Source organism: Coregonus lavaretus (genome assembly GCF_964263955.1).
Source record: "Coregonus lavaretus genome assembly, chromosome: 29".
Lineage (NCBI taxonomy): Eukaryota > Metazoa > Chordata > Actinopteri > Salmoniformes > Salmonidae > Coregonus > Coregonus lavaretus.
The window spans coordinates 14349430-14370688 of record NC_140016.1 but is presented as its reverse complement, the minus strand read 5'-3'; the positions used below and the strand labels follow the sequence as shown (position 1 = coordinate 14370688).

The 21259-nt window shown below is 44.0% G+C and overlaps 2 protein-coding genes across 2 annotated transcripts; both read right to left on the bottom strand.

Moving 5' to 3' along the window:
* Nucleotides 1-185: 185 nt before the first annotated feature.
* LOC311105153 (myotilin-like) lies at nt 186-9323 on the bottom strand (the record flags this gene model as incomplete). Its single annotated transcript, XM_084147195.1, has 9 exons — nt 186-313; nt 1484-1617; nt 1856-2021; nt 2129-2336; nt 2777-2909; nt 3740-3777; nt 4667-4762; nt 8357-8504; nt 8644-9323. The coding sequence occupies 9 exons, from the start codon at nt 9321-9323 to the stop codon at nt 186-188; spliced, it is 1731 nt and encodes a 576-aa protein (XP_084003321.1).
* A 2978-nt stretch (nt 9324-12301) lies between these two features.
* On the bottom strand, nt 12302-14416 carry LOC311105028 (palladin-like; the record flags this gene model as incomplete). The annotated part of the gene is made up of 7 exons (XM_084147008.1): nt 14371-14416; nt 14063-14207; nt 13603-13668; nt 12988-13129; nt 12872-12895; nt 12610-12729; nt 12302-12474 (listed from the first exon to the last, which is right to left on the bottom strand). The coding sequence occupies exons 1-7, from the start codon at nt 14376-14378 to the stop codon at nt 12302-12304; spliced, it is 678 nt and encodes a 225-aa protein (XP_084003134.1). The 5' UTR covers nt 14379-14416.
* Between the last annotated feature and the right edge of the window lie 6843 nt (nt 14417-21259).

Below are 21259 nucleotides of genomic sequence, written 5' to 3'. Positions count from 1 at the left end.
CAAACTAAAGTGTATTTGACAAATGCGGGACTGGTGAGGTGTCCTGGATTGAGACTGAGGCAGTGTGGGTAAAATGTGAGTCTATCTGCCCCCAGACACAGACAACAGGACCGCCTCAGTAGACAGACAGACCGGTGGAGCAGAGGGGTACAACACAGGTTATTATACTGCTGGGTTAGTGTCGTCTAAAGCTCCTCACTCTCGTACAGGGGGGCCGTGTGCTGGGGGGGGTCCGGAGTCAGGATGGGGAGATGGCTGAGGAGGGGGATTTTAAAATGCTTGCCTTTAGGGGGGGCAGGCTTGTTGGTGCGAGCTGCAGAGACAGAATGGAATACAAAGGTCAGGATATATTCAGAATAGACCCCTTGAACCTCTAATGCAATAATAACACAGAGGAAATGTTGTGTTTGAGCCAGGTAATAAAACAACCTTTAAATAAAGCCAGTCATTGTCATAAATGTTACCAACCTATTATTTTAAACAATCTGAGAAATGGTTGGATCTCCTAATCCACAGGAGGAGGAATGTGTTGCTATCCTAAGAGAGTTTCCTAAAATAACTCCAAAGAGAAACCGCTCATATAAGAGCCATTATAAAAGCTTATATAAGATATTAAGCCCCAGCTCCAGTTACAGGTTCAACCCTTGGGGGTCGAAAGACAAGCTTTCCTTCTGGCCAGCAGAGTACACGGCTAAATGTTACTGCACAGTTGGAGCCGGATATTACAGCCCGCGTTGAGGACAGATGAAAATAATATGCACTCTCACCTGATCAATTACAGACTTGACTTCTTCAGCGAGCTACGCTGAATGGAGGTAAACCTCACCATGGCCGTTCTCGGTGCGCGTAACAGATGGCATGTTATGTGATCGAGGAGAAATACAATAGCCAGCCAGGCACAATGAATACAGCGGCCTCTCATTTTCCTACTAATAATATATCCGCTATGGGTTTCTATCAGCCTTAACAACCTGCCATGGCAACCATTTGTGGGACGGGGGATAAATGACAGGGAATTACCCTCTATTCACACTGTGGAGAAACGCAAGATAGAAAGAGGCCCCTCTCCTTCATTCTAACAGGAGAAAGTGCTACAAATATTGAATAACAGACCATTTCCCCCTGCTGTTACAGTACATAAGTTATTGTACAACACTGGTAATTCATAGTACATTAGTGTAGTATGCCATTGCCATTTCAATGCCCTGCCATAGCAGACATTGTGAGTGCAAGGTTACAGCATTGTCTGTCTCGGATGTAAACAGCGCTGTAATCCCTGCTTGTCCCACTAGTGTAGATGTCAGCAGGTTGATGGCCACAGCATTTATGTGGTGTTTATGAGTTGAATTCTAAACATCTACCATACAGTAATAGGTAATGGACAGGGAACGGACAATTTAACTCTGAACTGAACACTAGTCTGTGCTTAACTTCAAGCCACAAACACAAACCATGCATGCACAAACGCACAAGGTCCACTTACTTCCTACGTCCAGTCTGGCGTTGCAGGTTGACATGCCGGCCTCGTTGATGGCAGACAGGGTGTACCAGCCTGCATCAGATTTGACTAACCTCTCAATGAGCAGGCACTGACTTCCTGTACCGTCCTGGTACAGGCTGGGAGACAAACATCAGGCCTGGGTTAACCCCTTATGGAATCAACAGAACCTCTCACTTTCAGCTAAGAGAGGTTCACGTTACCTAGCAAAGCTATATCAGCTAATTACCACAAATACACTTCAGCTAGATTCAACTCAGCTAAGGACCAGAAATTACAATCTCTACTGGGAGTATTTCTCCTTCTAAAAAAGGTATAAAAACATCCTGAAAGTGATGGAATTGAAGCTCCACCCACCTCATCCTGGTGGGGTCAATGCGCAGCATGTCTTTGTCCTTTTTCCAGAAGAGCTTTGGTGGAGGGGAGGCAGCCACCTTACACTCTAACCTCACTGTGTCCCCCTCCAGGGCACGAGAGTTCAGCATCTTCTGGACGAAGTTAGGGGGGCGAAGCACCTCCTGGGCTGGAGAGGAGATGAGGGGTTGGGGTGAAGGTGGAGCAATGTCAGAGCATCAATGCTAAGCGATGGGAAATGGGAGATGATTTGACAGTAGTCAAAACAGCCCTTACCGATAACCTCCAGTTTCATGGAGAAGCGGTTCTCCCCGGCGCGGTTCCTGGCAATACACTCGTAGACTCCAGCGTGATGCACCGTAACGATCTCGATGATGAAGGAGTGCATGCCCTTCTCACACACCAGCATCTTGTGGTAGTCATCCGGACGGATGGCTTTACCATCCAGGTACCAGGACACGTCTGGGGTGGGCAGACCCCCCACCTGAGGGCACAACCAGAGGTGTATTCATTAGGGGGAAAAAAAAGACAAACAGGGAGGGACAACCTGAACTTGTCCAACAAGAAAATAAATTGCTACGGTGTATGCTAATGAATACGACCCTGGCCTTGAGGAGTGAGGGACCCAGGGACTGTAGTCTGGCCTACTAGAGGGCCATGAGGGGGCGTAGTGCAGGGGCCCAGAGTGGGGGCGGGATAGGGAGTAAAGCGCAACTTTTACAACCTGGTTATTCTGTCCACAGGGGCCATTGGGTTTCATGTTTGGTTTCCAGAGGCTTTCATTACACTTGAATAAAAGTGTTGCATGAGTCAGTGTCAAAGTTCAACGAGGTCTTTACAGAAGATACCTCAGCTATAAATGTTGAATGAGTCCAGTTATCAACAGGCGTTACTAAACTGATTAGAGCGTATCCAGTACTGTACCTTGAAGTCGATCCTACAGAACCTGCCCTCCTCCACCGTGAGGTCCTGGGGGACCTGGATGAAGCGTGGGGCATAGCACTTCTCCTGGATGGCTGAGCCCTCGTTGCCATCAGTACCAGAGTGGTGTTTTCCCCTTGAAAAGAAATTAGAGAATGAGAGCGAGATTGAGAGAGCGAGAGAGAATGAGTGAGTGAATGAGAGAGAGAGAGAGAGAGACCGAGAGATAGAATGAAAGAGCGAGAAGAGAAGAGAGAGTGAGCAAATGAGAGAGGGAAGAGAAAGGAGAGAGAATGAAAGAGCGAGAGAGAACACAGAGGAGCTTTCATTCATAACTGCTCTGATAGCTGACTGAATGAGGGAGTTTTCATGCAGACAACAGAGCTCACTTCTCATATTTCAGGTTCAGAGAGCTAATTTAACTAATTGATAACAGGGTCAAATGCTGCATCACCATTCATGCTGAACGACGGTACAGAAAACCCCCATAACATTGACAAACAAATGAACAACAAGTCCATCCATGGGTCCTAAACCAACTCCAAGCAGCACAGCATGTGCCCTTTACATACAATACATCATTGGAAGACAAGGCAATCCCAGGAAAGACCAGTGAGGAAGCCACACAGCCATAGAGACATGTCAGCTCACTCAGTACATGGTCTATAATTGTCCTCGTTACGGCATTGCCGGGGGGGGGACCGGAGCCCGTGGTAGACGGTGGAAATGGCACACAAACACATGGCAGTGGCAGGAAACCCAACCTGGATTAGACAACCTGCCTCCCAATCCCAGACCCCATTCACCCTCACGTGGAGCACTGTGCTCCTCTTTCTAGTATCCTCTTATCGTCTACTGCTTCATTATGTAATGCGGTACACATTCCATACCAGCAAAACTGTATACCAATATGTAATGTACTATCACTGTATGCACAAGCTTTTGCCGTCCGTTGGTGAAATGTACCATATTCCTCCGGTGTTACGTCCCTCTGGTGATTCTGGCTGCAAGACAGAGGACAGAGATTTGGGAATTAAAATTATGCAATGGACCCGTCTGTGTGTAAAACCATTCCCATACTGTATATAGGGAGTGATTCATCTCTGCCTCTACACTAGCCAACACTAAAGTTCACCCACAAATCTTCTCCTGAAATGCATTACTTTGAAACAACCTCTTTAAATAACCAGACTTGCTAATCTTTCTAAGTACATGACACTATGCCTAGGGCAATGGGGTGGTTGGATGTAGGGGGCTAGGGGCTATACCCGTGGGGTGGGCACACGTGTTGTACTATGTGTGTGGTCTCTTCCTGGCATCCTACATTACAAATCCCTGGGAAAATGCTGCTTTGGCACACAATCTTCACCCCTGCTATTTCTAGCTGCATTCTTAGAAGAGGGCTGTGGATTGGCTGTAGACTTATCTCCTGTGACTGAAGAGGACAACAGAGCCAGAGGCCAGTCCCATTGTGTGAGGAGGATTCAGGGGTGATGGACAGTGACAGGGGACTAGTCACACATAGTACAGGGAACATTCCAGCTAACCTAAAATCCACATAGTATTAGTAACGACAGCTCCCAGCCTGACAAACTTTTATCAGAATATCTGGAAACATACAGTAGTATGGCAAAATATGGATCCTTTAAATACAATCACTTGAGCTAAGATAACTACTTTATTGAGGAAAAGTGTACTTTCTATGCCTGTGATATGTGGTTGTCCCACCTAGCTATCTTAAGATGAATGCACTAACAGGAAGTCTCTCTCGATAAGAGCGTCTGCTAAAGTACTCAAATGTAAATGTCTAAGTGTAGGCATCGCCTTAAATAACTTCCTGCAAACCAAATGGGCTGTAATGGATGATGTAGAAGTGATATGCGTAGATTATACCTGGTCGGGTTGTGAGGAATTCTCAAAGTCAAAGACAGAGGCAGCGTTATCTGGACCCAGCAACCTCCGAGCCATGCGCTCCTCATAGGACAGCTTCTGTCAGGAGACAGACAGGAAACCAGCCACTGGTCAGTCAGTATACTGTATAATACCAGTAAACCAGCCAATGGTCAGCCAGTATACTGCAAAAGTGCCAGTAGGTCCCAATTTGCTAATTGGAAGCAATATGGTGGAACCTCCACCACTGAACTGTTTATACTTATTAAGACGCTTCAGATCTGCAAACATCGAAGGGTTATGGATACATTGGAAGGGGTAGAGAGTGAATTGGGACCGGCTATGCCAGTAAATCTGTCCATAGAGCAGCCTCCAATGTTATTGGATACACTTCAACACAACAGCTACCTTGTGTTGATTATAGTACACTGGTCCACCAAGCCCCTGTGATTCCACAGAAGCCTCTATTTATTGGAAGTTGGACTCTACTGAAGGATGAACCTGGCATCAAGGATATGGTTTGTCCTTGACTTTAATTACATGAATACGGGAAGGCTACAAGGGAATGATACATAACTAAATCCATATTTCCCTCTTGCATAGTTGCCAGTGCAACATTGTGGTATTAAATGGTCTGATGATGTATGATGGCATGGGTTCAAATCAAATGGGAACCACACATTTTCATGTACAATATTCATGTGGTAGTGGAGTAAACAAATATAGTGAGGGAAAAAAGTATTTGATCCCCTGCTGATTTTGTACGTTTGCCCACTGACAAAGAAATGATTAGTCTATAATTTTAATGGTAGGTTTATTTGAACAGAGAGAGACAGAATAACAACAAAAATATCCAGAAAAACGCATGTCAAAAATGTTATAAATTGATTTGCATTTTAATGAGGGAAATAAGTATTTGACCCCCCTCTCAATCAGAAAGATTTCTGGCTCCCAGGTGTCTTTTATACAGGTAACAAGCTGAGATTAGGAGCACTCCCTTTTAAGAGTGTGCTCCTAATCTCAGCTCGTTACCTGTATAAAAGACACCTGTCCACAGAAGCAATCAATCAGATTCCAAACTCTCCACCATGGCCAAGACCAAAACCAAAGAGCTTTCCAAGGATGTCAGGGACAAGATTGTAGACCTACACAAGGCTGGAATGGGCTACAAGACCATCGCCAAGCAGCTTGGTGAGAAGGTGACAACAGTTGGTGCGATTATTCGCAAATGGAAGAAACACCAAATAACTGTCAATCTCCCTCAGCCTGGGGCTCCATGCAAGATCTCACCTCGTGGAGTTGCAATGATCATGAGAATGGTGAGGAATCAGCCCAGAACTACACGGGAGGATCTTGTCAATTATCTCAAGGCAGCTGGGACCATAGTCACCAAGAAAACAATTGGTAACACACTACGCCGTGAAGGACTGAAATCCTGCAGCGCACGCAAGGTCCCCCTGCTCAAGAAAGCACATATACATGCCCGTCTGAAGTTTGCCAATGAACATCTGAATGATTCAGAGGAGAACTGGGTGAAAGTGTTGTGGTCAGATGAGACCAAAATCGAGCTCTTTGGCATCAACTCAACTCGCCGTGTTTGGAGGAGGAGGAATGCTGCCTATGACCCCAAGAACACCATCCCCACCGTCAAACATGGAGATGGAAACATTATGCTTTGGGGGTGTTTTTCTGCTAAGGGGACAGGACAACTTCAACGCATCAAAGGGACGATGGATGGGGCCATGTACATGTAACATTTTTGACATGCGTTTTTCTGGATTTTTTTGTTGTTATTCTGTCTCTCACTGTTCAAATAAACCTACCATTAAAATTATAGACTGATCATTTCTTTGTCAGTGGGCAAATACTTTTTTCCCCTCACTATACTTATTTAATGTGGTAGTGGAGTAAACAACCACTTATTTAATGTGGTTTGGGAATAAACTAAGATAACATTTAGATTGTAACATCTGTCTTGACTCACATTTAATCATACAGTGAGGGAAAAAAGTATTTGATCCCCTGCTGATTTTGTACGTTTGCCCACTGACAAAGACATGATCAGTCTATAATTTTAATGGTAGGTTTATTTGAACAGTGAGAGACAGAATAACAACAAAAGAATCCAGAAAAACGCATGTCAAAAATGTTATAAATTGATTTGCATTTTAATGAGGAAAATAAGTATTTGACCCCTCTGCAAAACATGACTTAGTACTTGGTGGCAAAACCCTTGTTGGCAATCAGAAGTCAGCTGTTTCTTGTAGTTGGCCACCAGGTTTGCACACATCTCAGGAGGGATTTTGTTCCACTCCTCTTTGAAGATCTTCTCCAAGTCATTAAGGTTTCGAGGCTGACGTTTGGCAACTCGAACCTTCAGCTCCTTCCACAGATTTTCTATGGGATTAAGGTCTGGAGACTGGCTAGGCCACTCCAGGACCTTAATGTGCTTCTTCTTGAGCCACTCCTTTGTTGCCTTGGCTGTGTGTTTTGGGTCATTGTCATGCTGGAATAACCATCCACAACCCATTTTCAATGCCCTGGCTGAGGGAAGGAGGTTCTCACCCAAGATTTGACGGTACATGGCCCCATCCATCGTCCCTTTGATGCGTTGAAGTTGTCCTGTCCCCTTAGCAGAAAAACACCCCCAAAGCATAATGTTTCCACCTCCATGTTTGACTGTGGGGATGGTGTTTTTGGGGTCATAGGCAGCATTCCTCCTCCTCCAAACACGGCGAGTTGATGCCAAAGAGCTCGATTTTGGTCTCATCTGACCACAACACTTTCACCCAGTTCTCCTCTGAATCATTCAGATGTTCACTGGCAAACTTCAGACGGGCATGTATATGTGCTTTATTGAGCAGGGGGACCTTGCGGGCGCTGCAGGATTTCAGTCCTTCACGGCGTAGTGTGTTACCAATTGTTTTCTTGGTGACTATGGTCCCAGCTGCCTTGAGGTCATTGACAAGATCCTCCCGTGTAGTTCTGGGCTGATTCCTCACCATTCTCATGATCATTGCAACTCCACGAGGTGAGATCTTGCAAGGAGCCCCAGGCCGAGGGAGATTGACAGTTATTTTGTGTTTCTTCCATTTGCGAATAATCGCACCAACTGTTGTCACCTTCTCACCAAGCTGCATGGCGATGGTCTTGTAGCCCATTCCAGCCGTGTGTAGGTCTACAATCTTGTCCCTGACATCCTTGGAGAGCTCTTTGGTCTTGGCCATGGTGGAGAGTTTGGAATCTGATTGATTGATTGCTTCTGTGGACAGGTGTCTTTTATACAGGTAACAAGCTGAGATTAGGAGCACTCCCTTTAAGAGTGTTAATCTCAGCTCGTTACCTGTATAAAAGACACCTGGGAGCCAGAAATCTTTCTGATTGAGAGGGGGTCAAATACTTATTTCCCTCATTAAAATGCAAATCAATTTATAACATTTTTGACATGCATTTCTTTGGATTTTGTTGTTGTTATTCTGTCTCTCACTGTTCAAATAAACCTACCATTAAAATTATATACTGATCATTTCTTTGTCAGTGGGCAAATGTACAAAATCAGCAGGGGATCAAATACTTTTTTTCCCCTCACTGTATATTATACATTTCCCTATCCACATACGTACATATATCCACACAAAAATCACAAACACGTCCCTCCCGACTAACATCAGGTCAATTTGTTCAAATGGATACCTGGCTGTTTCGCCTACGGGCCTCTTTGGTGCGCAGTTTCTTCTCCAGATCCTGGATCAGGGCGTCCTTGGAACCCTGGATATCCTCATCCGTGTTGCGGGACCCTGGCCTAGGAACAGGAGCCTTCTTCACGGTGGGCTTGGGAAGGCTGGGGAGGGAAAGAGAACGGGAAAGCCAGAAGAAGAACATGAACCATTAATGCTAAAATCGTAATATACAGTGAATGGCAATCACATACTAGTAATATTTAGACGTTTTATTTACATTTAGAAAATATAGAAACTCACATGTTTGGGGTCCCTCTGTAGCTAGGAGGCAGAGACACACATGAGGGAGGAGGAAAGGGGGGCTGTGGCATGGAAACTGGGGGGGGAGTTGGAGAGTGGAGAGACTGACTCATAGGCAGGCTCTGTGTAGGGAGAGAGAGTCCCTGTCCCATGTGCAGGGAGGTATCAAACCTGGGCTTGGGCAGAGGGCTGGGGGGGTTGGGGGAGTGTGGGGAGCGAGCTGGGGATAGAGGCTGAGGAATAGACATGGGAGCAGGCTTGTAATGTGGGGCGGACTGGGAGGGCAGGACAGAGCAGAGGAAGGCAGCTGAAGAGGACTGGGGCTTGGGCTCAGGCGGGGCTGGGACACTGGTGTTGGCCCTGGGGGTGAGGGTGATAGTGGAGCGCATGGGGGCGCGAGAGAGGGACATGGGCTGGGCAGCAGAGGAGGGAAGAGGAGGATCACGAGGGAACACCGTCGGCTGTGAGGATGCAGGGGTAGAAATGGGGAAGTTCAGATTGGAGGAAGAGGCCTTGCTGCTGTTCCCGTTGGGCTGAGGCAGAACCTGGGCGACATCGTAGCTGGGGGCCTGAAAGGCTGGCTGAGACTGGATGAACTGGCGTGGCCGAGCATAGTTGAAGGCGCTGGGGGCGAAGAGGTTGGGGGAGAAGGTGGGCAGGTCGGCCACACTGCTGCTCATGCTGCAGCCTCCAAAGTCTCTGAGGTTCTGGAAGCTGGGCTTGCTGGGAGTGAACAGTTTGGGGGTTGTTTTTTTCCCCACGGCTGGCGGGGTTGGGGTGGTTCTGCTGGCTTCAGGTGACCTCTGACCCTCTGAGCTGTGGATACTCTTTTCACTCAGACTGAAGGGCTCCTCAAGGGTTTTACTGGGTGCCTGCAGCTCTGGACCTGGACACCTGCAAGGAAAAACTTTGGTCACTTCATTTGCATTACTCAAGTTAACTGGACAAGTGGTGACCATAGAAGCAACATTCCTTCCTACAATAAAACTGTTATACCTGTACCCACCCATGCACAGCCTTTTTTAAAAGGTGGACAGTGCATGTTGAGTTGCCCTTTTTTGCATAGTAATAGTTAATCTGTGTTCAGTATGTTTTGTCTTGCCTTACACACTTAAAGGAAAAATGACTTGAATACAAACAATGTCCACATGACCTTCAAGAGAAGTGGACACACGTTGCTGTATGTTTCTAATAAAGTGTGAGGGGCTAAATCAGGAGGCTGACATTAGCTGGCAGGTGCAGCTCAGCTAACTCCGACACCCCGGCCCGTGTGACGAGCATTGTGGATAAGAGCAGAGCAGGCTACACTTTGTCGCCAACGACAGTCAACAGAATCACGCAGGGTCTATAAACAATACAACTTATTTCTACTCAATGCTAAAGATCATTCAGAAAGAAATGATCAAACCAAGATGATTATCTGTGGTGTAGAATAAAGGAGTTGTATCCTCTGCAGATGATTATCTGTGGTGTAGAATAAAGGAGTTGTATCCTCTGCAGATGATTATCTGTGGTGTAGAATAAAGGAGTTGTATCCTCTGCAGATGATTATCTGTGGTGTAGAATAAAGGAGTTGTATCCTCTGCAGATGATTATCTGTGGTGTAGAATAAGGAGTTGTCTCCTCTGCAGATGACACGGGGGACATAATGCAGAGTGGACATAATGCAAACCTAATCACAGTAGTCTCAAATAGTCTGCTCTCAGAATCTTAGGAAAAAGGCTAGAGTCTATGCAGTCTATTTTGGGACTTATACCTTTGTGAACCACACCACTGACACAAGGTGCCCTTTTCTATAAACCGGGGGTATTGAAAAGGGTCCGGTCCCTGCCTAGTCAAACAAACAGAAATGTGAGAGTACTGTAGATATTGGGCAATTCCACGGTAACAGAATGATGCTGAGATTCAGATTTTCCCCTTTAAAATGTATGTCAAACAAAAACCAAGGATTGCAAACAATACAAATAAACAAACCATACAAATCTATGCACAAAGAATACTGTTAACAATTTCCACTGAAAATGTAATAAAAAATAATTTGCTTGAAGAACAGTGCAGATGCAACATTTGGTAACAGAATGACAGTTCCTGCTTTTTGTGTCCTCATTCGGTTACCAAACTTAACATCTGCACTGTTCAAGTAAATGTGTTTTTGTAAAATTTTAGTGTCAGCGTCCTTCTGTTACCGTGGAATTGCCCTATTTTTAAACACCATGACAGTTGAGTAAACACACAAAACCGCAACTAACTCATGCTCTAAAGACATTCCTAAAAGCATTTACTGAACCATCAAATTCCAATGAAATCTCACATTCCAAATTCACTACAGAGCAGCACAAACACACAGACAGACCAATTCTGATATTTTTTCTACTAATTGGTCTTTTGACCAATCACATCAAATCTTTTCACATCAGGTCTTTTTCAAAGCTGATCTGATTGGTCAAAAGACCAATTAGTGGGAAAAAAGACCAGAATCGGCTGCCTGTGTGAACGCAGCCAAAGTGTCTTGAACTCTTTGGTATGCAAATTTAAATTATAGGCAAGGCTTGGATTACTATAGAGAGAGATCTCACTTTGACACTACACTTAATAAATTAAACCCTTATGAAATGCAGCACAGCCAAATACCTCCAAAAGATACAATTTAACCAACTCCCTGAGTGAATCACATATGATATGCAGACATGAATGTCAACACTAACATGGAAAGGTAATTTGCATTTACTTACTTAGAACATGACCACAGTACTTCACAAGGTTTTATATAGGCTACAAATGTATATATTTCAATCTATTATAGAAAAACACAAATCAAATACAAACGTGTATAATCAGTTGCACATGTGATAAATTCGTCAAACAATAATGCATTAAGCTTACCTGGATAACTGTTCCTAGTTTAAATATCATATGCTATTTCAACTTCAATAAAGGCTGCACCGCAGAGGAGAGTTAAATGTTTCTGATAAGAGTTGGAGTGCAACAGGTCCGTAGTAGCTTGTGTACACCCACGTCGGGTATGCAGAATGACGTGCGCGCCGACTCCCAGGTGATTTCAGTACGCGGCTGTAACGCGACCGCTGACCTGCATTTATTTTTATTTTACATGTCACAGTCGCCCCCATTCGTTGTGCCTTTCTAGCCTACACACAAGCCTTTATAATCTCCTATTTAATAACATAGTATAAACTCAGTTCCTTGCATTATCTAAAAAAATAAATAATTAAGGACAAATAGGCTAAATAATCCCCTCCCTGTTATTATAATCAGATGATAAACCATCTTCAAACCAAACAATCAGCGCTGTAAGTAATACCTATCTTAATTGAGTCCTAATTAATTAATTAATTAGTTAATGTACAAAGATAATTAGATCATACAACTTTTTTAACTGTAGCAGCCTACCAGAAACTTCAAAATAAGGCAATAGCCCCCTCTTGTGGCAGTTGAATCGAAATGACATGAGGGAAATACTGTATTTCTCTGACCTCTGCATCCCTGCCACAGCAAAGATTACATACACGATGATTCCTCAAAATCGTGCATTTGCATTATTGATAGGTATTTTGATAAATAAGTACTGTCTCACAGAACAGAATACTGGACATTCATCTCTCCATTTGAGGATTTTTGCAGAATGTTAGAATAGTTAAACTCACTGTTCTTCAAGTGGGTGACCAATCTCACAGACTGGGCTCTCAGGCCACTCTGGAGGGGGAATCCCTGCTATGTCATTAAGTAAAGAAGGAAAGTCATCAGGTTCCAGCCTGGTAGACTCTAAGGGCTGCTCATCCATGGGCATCTCATTCTCCAACTGCTCTTCCAGGTCTGGACACAGACATGGTCACATTGTCAGAATGTATTTCAAGATTCTATGTAGATTACAGTGGATGAAGAAAGCTGTGCAGAAGCATGAAAGTAGTCTTGTGTGTCTGACCAGTTCTGAAGCTAGTCTCTGCTCACCCAGGTACACCTCCAGTATGGCGTCGCATGATACTGTTCCCAACTGATTCCCAGCTATACATTTGAACACCCCAGAGTCCTCTGGGAAGGCCTCGGTGATGACAAGTGTCCACAGCTCCTCTGTAGAGGGAGGAGAGAAGGACATATCAGCACCAATGTATCAGGTTTGACTGGTCATCTTATAGTGGTAAACAGTGGTAAACAGTGGTAAATGTGTCCTTCAATAGCCAACAGTGGGCCTTGGGTATGCTTTCCAACCCACCTGGCACTGATGCAGAAGTAGCCTCTGAAAAAGAAGTAGAAAGTTTAGAGCATTTCTATTTAGTGCCTCAAAGGTAATTATTGGTCTGTTTCCCACTGTGAACTACTGCTACTCACTCTTTCTGAGGATGTGGAAATCAGCGGAGTCCACTATCTGCTCGTCCTCACGGTACCACAGAACCTGCAGTGGTGGCGTTCCACGAATACGGCACTCTAGAACCACCAGCTGACCCTTGACCGTGCTGACGTCATGGAGACACTGGACACAGGAGAGAAGTGGATCAAAGCTAATGGCTGCTGACACCAACATACCATCAAGCTCCTCCTCCCTCCTCTCTCAACCTCTCTCCTCACCTCAGCCCTCTGCACATACAGTGTGTATCCAGCTGTTAGTAATTTAATAGATGCTCTTATCCAGAGCAACTTACAGTAGTGAGGGCATTCATTTTCATACTTTTTCGTAGCTGTTTAGGGCACAATCAAGGATGCTTTTGACACATTTTTGACCTCTGACAACAATTAAGACAATGGTCTTTGTCATGTTCTGACAGATAGCTGCCTATGACATCATAAGGAACTTGAGTAGGTGTATATCCATTTTAAAGACAAGGATCAGGCCACTGATGTAAGGAGGAAGGACCCTTCAGGAAATGTATGTAGGGCCAAGCCAACCCGAACCAGTTCCATATTCAATCACCAGATGGGGTAAAGATGTATTCTGTGCTTTATTACCTTGACAAAAGTTGGGGCCACGCCACCACTCCCTGAATACTGTTGGGGGTAGGATGGACTCTGTGTCTAGAAACAAGAGAACAACATATCTGTAGATTCCAAAATACAAAGTAGCACTGTCAATATGCTGTCTGTGCGTACATAATATTATATTATATTATATGCCATTTAGCAGACGCTTTTATCCAAAGCGACTTACAGTCATGCGTGCATACATTTTTGTGTATGGGTGGTCCCGGGGATCGAACCCACTACCTTGGCGTTACAAGCGCCGTGCTCTACCAGCTGAGCTACAGAGGACCACATAACATATCATCAATGTTGATAAGGTGCAGTTGAAGCTTTTTTCTGCTATTGAATGTGTATATCGTGTGTGTTTTGGAGGTGTGACAAGCTTGGTGTGTATGTGGAGTGTGTGTGTGTGTGTGTGTGCGAGTGAGTGTGTGTGTGTGTCAGGTACCCTCTGGGGGCTGATACAAAGGGGCTGCACCAGGCTGGAGTGTCTCTGCTGCTGGACCACAGTGGAGGAAGAGGATGAGGAAGAGGAGATTGCTTTGGAGGAGCTGGAGATGGTCAGGGACATGGTGCTGGTCTTCTTCTGGATGCTTCACACACACACACACAGACACACACACACACACACCAAGATGGTGTGCAATCACACGGTTGTCTCAATGTCATTCCAATATCTCAATATCTTATGTAAAATTATGTACTGGTTTACATTGAAAACTTTTCAGTCTAGTCATTAATGTCCTTTCAACCTACTGTGCCATGTTTCAGGCCTTTCCAGGGGGTGTCACTGTGTCCAATAGCTGCTGATTTCTATACAGAGGGGAGGGAGTATGAGCATGAGCTGTTATACACCCATATCATTATTTCAATCAAAACACCATAGGTCCTAAAGCTAACACCATTCAATCCTCCACCAGACCAACTGAAGATGTTATTCTCTACACTATGCGTGTGGCAGGTAGCCTAGTGGCTAGGAGTGTTGGGCCAGTAACCAAAAAGGCTGCTGGTTTGAATCCCTGAGTTGACTAGGTGAAACAATCTGTCGATGTGCCCTTGAGCAAGGCACTTAACCCCAATTGCTCCAGGGTAGCCGTCAATAATGGCTAGCCCCATGCCGTGATCCCACTCTCGGAGGGTTTCTCAGGAGGAGCTGTGCAAAAAAACCACATTGCCATTACACACTTGTACATGCAGTGAAACAGGACAAATGAACAAAAGTGCTGGTTTCATGAGCTGAAATAAAAGATTCCAGAAATGTACCATTCGCACAAAAAGCTTATTTCTCTCAAATGTTTTGCACAAATTTGTTTAAATCCCTGTTAGTTAGCATTTTATCCTTTGTCAAGATAATCCATCCACCTGACAGGTGTGGCAAATCAAGAAGGGGGGGGGGGGGGGGGGGGGGGGGGGTGCGGAGGAGTATTTCTGTCTCTAATCAAGCCCTTTTGTGGGGAAAAACTCATTTTGATCGGCTGGGCCTGGGTGGACCTATGCCCTCCCAGGCCCACCCATCGCTGCGCCCCTGGGCCTAATGAACGTATTTCAATTGACTGATTTCCTTAAATGAATTGTAACTCAGCAACATCTTTGAAATTGTTGCATGTTGCGTTTATATTTTTGTTCAGTATATAAACACCCCCTATTTGACCTTACAAATGAAACATCCAAGGACACTGCACCTTGAGATCCTGTTTTAATGTGACATGCCTAGTTTAAGTATCTGTGTGTGTGTTGCGTCAAAAGCCAACGACTGAGTGATCATCATGGTGTGTAAAGGTTACATAATCTATCCATCTGAAGGATCATGTTGTTTGACTCAGAAAGGCACTGTTCATCTCCTTTAATCTCCCACAATCACCGTGCTGATGGATACTGGCATGAGCCTCTGTCTATTTATACAGAAAGGGGATCCCATTGGCCCACAGAGGGAGCTCAGCTTGGGGCCAAGACTCTGCAACAATGTAAATCATGTGCTGTTGACTGACCCAACTCAGAAATATGGTACTGCAGGTTATTCCTGTGGAATACGGACGCAATCCATGCAACAGTTTATTCTGGTCTTTATCAGAATTAGTTCCAAAGACAGAGAACCATTCTATTTGATGGCATTTCATATAACTGTATCTATCTGGAGATGCTTCAGTGTTTGCCAGGAGATGTGTCAGTGTTTGCCAGCATCTCAAACTCCCCCGCCCACACAATACAACAGCGTTAGGGAAAGGTTCAACACTCCATCAGAGTAGCAACATGACACTTCTAAATGCTTCACATGAAAACAACAACACATCTCACTGCTTAGAGACACACTGCTAAGAGGAGGACAACCATCACACCAGAAACACTAAAGACACACTTTTTCTTCTTCCTAGCCAAGCACTGAGACATTTACTGATTGTACCAGATCAAATTTGACCAGGACAAGCAGATAAGCTAGCGAGAAAAGCCTCCACCATGTCACAGAGTTGTAAGGAAAACTGACATGGGTATGAGGTAACCCCAACATTCCAGAGGGATGGGGTTGTTAGTGTGTGTGGCATTTGACCCTTAAAACAGAGGCTCCATTTAACGACAGACAGACTGATAGGATTGAGTCAGGAGGGAAACCCGTCTGGTCGTCAGGGAGATATCTTCTTCTGACCACCCAGTCAGATGATCTGATGATTAATCTCCTCATCATATCAGATATGCGACATCTAACAAGTGGGCTTGTTTCAGACACGTAAACCTTTCCATATGACACTCTGCTTTCACCCAGGCCAGCATGGTGCATGGTATTCTCAGTGTGCCCTGCATGAGATCCGGTGACTGGGCCTCCACCACCTATCGACGCCCTGGGCCTGGACGACTGGAGAGGGTTAGTGTCACGGTTTCGGCCGAGGCTGCTCCTTCTCCTTGTTCGGGCAGGCTTCGGCGGTCGTCGTCTCCGGAGTACTAGCTGCCACCGTTCTATGTTTCGATGTTTGATTGGTTTTGTCTGTTTTGTTACACCTGTTCCTTGTTAGTGTTAATTATGCGTCCTATAAGTTCTCTTGGGTTTTGTCTTGTGTTGTGTGTAATTGTTCGTGTCATGTTGGGATGCTAGTTCGTTTATTTCTCTCTGTGTTGTTTTTGTAGAGAGTTCCACACAGTGTGTGCCTTAGTTTGTACTTGTAAACTTCGCTTGCCTGCCAGGTTGTATTTGGCCGTGTTTGGCTTGTTCTTTTTTGTCTTCACTAAAGACTTTAGTACGAAGCCTCTGTGTGTCCTGCGCTTGATTCCACACCACATCTACACTCAACCTTGACAGTTAGCTACTAGCTAGAGGGAAGCTTCAGGATGAGAGGAAACCCGAGCTAAGCCACAGTCTAAATTTGTTTAGCCTTCTGTGAGTTGGATTTAGAAACACATGGCCTAAGATAAATCTTCCCTCCTCCTGTTCTGGAATGTCCACTGGAGACAAAGTGCCGTCCCAAATCCATAGTGGGCTTAATTCGCATATTCACACTGGCAGTTGTCGTCATAAGAAACAACATATTTTTAGAGGCAAAGGTAAAGGAGGGAACATGAATGTAGAGGCCTTAAATTCACACCTTCTCCTCTACACATTACCAGAGAGAGTTGGGACATTGGACAGCTTTGGAGTGTTTAGAGGCATCACGTAAACAAGTACCGTCTCAATAGAAATGAATGCCCCCTGAAACTACAGGCACATGAAATGGCCTTCTCTTTGCTAAGGTCTTATTTCAGCTTTATTCAGTACCATTAACATTCAGCCACTTTCTCATCAGATATAGAAAATTGTGATTAGGTCTGCCAAACTGATCATTCAGTTTTGAAGGTCTAACACGGCATGTTCCTTGAATGTAGCGTTCCATCAGTTTGCTTTATCTGTCTTCCACAGTCATCTCCCATTGTAGTCTGCTGCCTCCAGGTGCCTTCTGTTTGTACTACAGCTGGCTCTTTAATACAGACTCATATCAATGTCCAGTCATGGAGTACATTCCATCCCAACCATCACAACACAGCTCAGTAATGATACCGCAGGCAGCTACTGTCCAGCAGGAGCTTATGTACCAGGGAGGATGCTGAAATCCTGTTCCAGTAGTTATTTAGAGGGATTTCCTGACAAAATGTCAAAAATATAAAACACTTAGAGAGTGTCATTTCCCCAAATGTGAAACCCTTATTCAAGGTTTCAAAGACCTCTCTGATGAGAATAGGCTACCCGTCCTGCTGGGGGAGGAAGCAGAGAGCTATGGGTTGGCAGCGCACTACATTGCTGCCTGTCATAAGATGAGGGACAGTGTCTGACAGACCAACCAACCTGCACATGTCCTCTATGCTTAATGTTATTGTTCAATGTATGGTTATTTTGACCTTTGATTATTGTTGTTAATGTTGTCCCGTTGACAATATTGATGATTATTATTTTAATTATGTTAATATTGTAAATCTCCAAAGTAAGCTTTGGCAATCTGTACATTGTTACGTCATGCCAATAAAGCAAATTGAATGTAATTGAATTGAATAGATAATCAGGGTAGTGATCCAGGCACGTTTTGTCATGTGACATTCTGGGGATTCCCTTGTTGAAAAGATATAAAAAGATCTGCAAGTCATCATTCAGGCCCCGGAAATGTTTTGGTTGCGCAAGGCCCCTGAGAATCTAGTAAAGTTTCTAAAACCAACTGCTATGACTGATATTGTACCGCGTGGCTCACTTGGTAGAGCATGGCACTTGCAACGGCAGGGTTGTGGGTTTGATTCCCACGGGGGACCAGTATGAAAATGTCTGCACTCATTACTGTATTTTGCTCTGGATAAAATAGTCTGTAAATTACTAACATTTTAAAGATTGTGAAACAATCGTGGGCTTTAATATTTGTTGACTGTGTTCTAATCATCAAGCCATTGCACAAGTCAACAGGTCTTGGAATTGTCTACACAGGGACCGATTTAGAGGGAGAACCACATGATCCCTGGGGGACAATCAGAGCTCTCAGTTTGCAGAGTGCATTGCAGAAGCATGTTTGGTCTGGCCAAATGCCCCTTCCATCACCCCCAACTCCACCCTGGAATGCCAACCCACTGGGCACAAATTGGTTGTTTCAACGGAATTTGTCAATGTATTGTGATGTGGAAAATACATTGGATTTGAAAAAAGTCACTGTTGTTTTCAGGGTGAAATTTCAACATCATCATGGTAAACAAATTTCAAACCTTGTATAAAATATGTTGAAGTTGTACCTTTAAAGCAACGTTAGATCTTCAATGTTATATCCACTATCAGAAGAAAAATGTCTGGGCAGCACCTCCTACTGGAGAAATTATATATCTACAGTTACCCTTTGGTCTCCCATCCAGGGTTTTAACCAAGCCCTGCTTAGCTGTAATAGTTGTTCCTGACTATTACCAATTGTGAGAATAGTAAGAAGTTTTGAAGAGAGATCTCAACTAAATCACTGCTGCTTTCAAAGTCATTCCAAAGGGTAGGTTTAACAGAGCAAATGAAATGTAACCAAACTTGAATAGTCATATATCATCAATGATACTATTTAGGCCTATATAGCATTTGTAAAGTCATCACCAGCTATTGTTTCAACCCAGAATTCAACAAAAAATAGACAATACAATAGGTCTAGGGTTTCAAGCTCTGGTTGATTTCAAATTGAATGATATTTAGTGATATGGAATTGTGTTTGGTTGTCAACACAACCAAATATCAACATTTGAAGGAGATGTATCTTCTGCTTGGATAGTTCTATCTGTGCCACTGACATAGTCTAGCTTTAATTCCAGTTTGTCTACAAATTAATATATATATATATATACACTACCAGTCAAAAGTTTGGACACATCTACTCATTCAAGGGTTTTTCTTTATTTTTACATTGCAGATTAATAGTGAAGACATTAAAACTATTAAATAGCACAAAAAAGTGTTAAACAAATCAAAACATATTTTATATTTGAGATTCTTCAAATAGCTACCCTTTGCCTTGACAGATTTGCACACTCTTGGCATTCTATCAACCAGCTTCACCTGGAATGCTTTTCCAACAGTCTTGAAGGAGTTCCCACAGATGCTGAGCACTTGTTGGCTGCTTTCCTTCACTCTGCGGTCCGACTCATCCCAAACCATCTCAATTGGGTACAGGTCGGGGTATTGTGGCCAGGTCATCTGATGCAGCACTCAATCACTCTCCTTCTTGGTAAAATAGCCCTTACACAGCCTGGAGGTGTGTTGGGTCATTGTCCTGTTGAAAAACAAATGATAGTCCCACTAAGCCCAAACCAGATGGGATGCCGTATCGCTGTAGAATGCTGTGGTAGCCATGCTGGTTAAGTGTGCCTTGAATTCTAAATACATCACAGACAGTCTCACCAGCAAAGCACCCCCACACCATAACACCTCCTCCTCCATGCTTTCCGGTGGGAAATACACATGCGGAGATCATCCGTTCACCCACACCGCGTCTCACAAAGACACGGCGGTTGGAACCAAAAATCTCACATTTTGACTCCAGACCAAAGGACACATTTCCACCGGTCTGATGTCCATTGCTCTTGTTTTTTGGCCCAAGCAGGTCTCTTCTCCTTATTGGTGTCCTTTAGTAGTGGTTTCTTTGCAGCAATTCGACCATGAAGGCCTGATTCATGCAGTCTCCTCTGAACAGTTGATGTTGAGATATGTCTGTTACTTGAACTCTGTGAAGCATTTATTTGGGCTGCAATTTCTGAGGCTGGTAACTCTAATGAACTTATCCTCAGCAGCAGAGGTAACTCTGAGTCTTCCTTTCCTGTGGTGGTCCTCATGAGAGCCAGTTTCATCATAGCGCTTGATGGTTTTTGCGACTGCACTTTCAAAGTTCTTCAAATTTTCCGTATTGATTGACCTTCATGTTTTAAAGTAATGATGGACTGTCATTTCTCTTTGCTTATTTGAGCTGTTCTTGCCATAATATGGACTTGGTCTTTTACCAAATAGGGCTATCTTCTGTATACTCCCCCTACCTTGTCACAACACAACTGATTGGCTCATATTCCACAAATTAACTTTTAAGAAGGCACACCTGTTAATTGAAATGCATTCCAGGTGACTACCTCATGAAGCTGGTTGAGGTAATGCCAAGAGTGTGCAAAGCTGTCATCAAGGCAAAGGGTGGCTATTTGAAGAATCTCAAATATAAATTATATTTTGATTTGTTTCAGAATGCACTGTAGATCTGTCATTCTCATTGAAAGCAAGTCTAAGAAGCGGTAGATCTGTTCTATGTGCCCTATTTCTATGCTTCCCGTTCTTAAGCTTTGTTTTTTGCATCTTTTACTTTTGGTTTTGTACACCAGCTGAAAATATATCTTTGGTTATGGAAAATATATTTCACAGCGGTTTAGATGGTACAATGATTCTCTACACTATACTAGTTTATTTTGTCACAAACTGAAATTAGGCGAACTATTAGAATATTAGCAAGAGATGTGAATCCAACATATCAATTACTAATTTGTAGACAAACTGGAATTAAAGCCAGACTAAGGCCTAGATTCAATCAGATCAAGCGTTAACCGGCAATAGCAGACACCTGCATAGCTGATGTTTTGGCGGTGTCGGAGGTGGAACTGCGTTGGAGCAAATCGGTGAGCAGCTGCTCTTGCAATCATT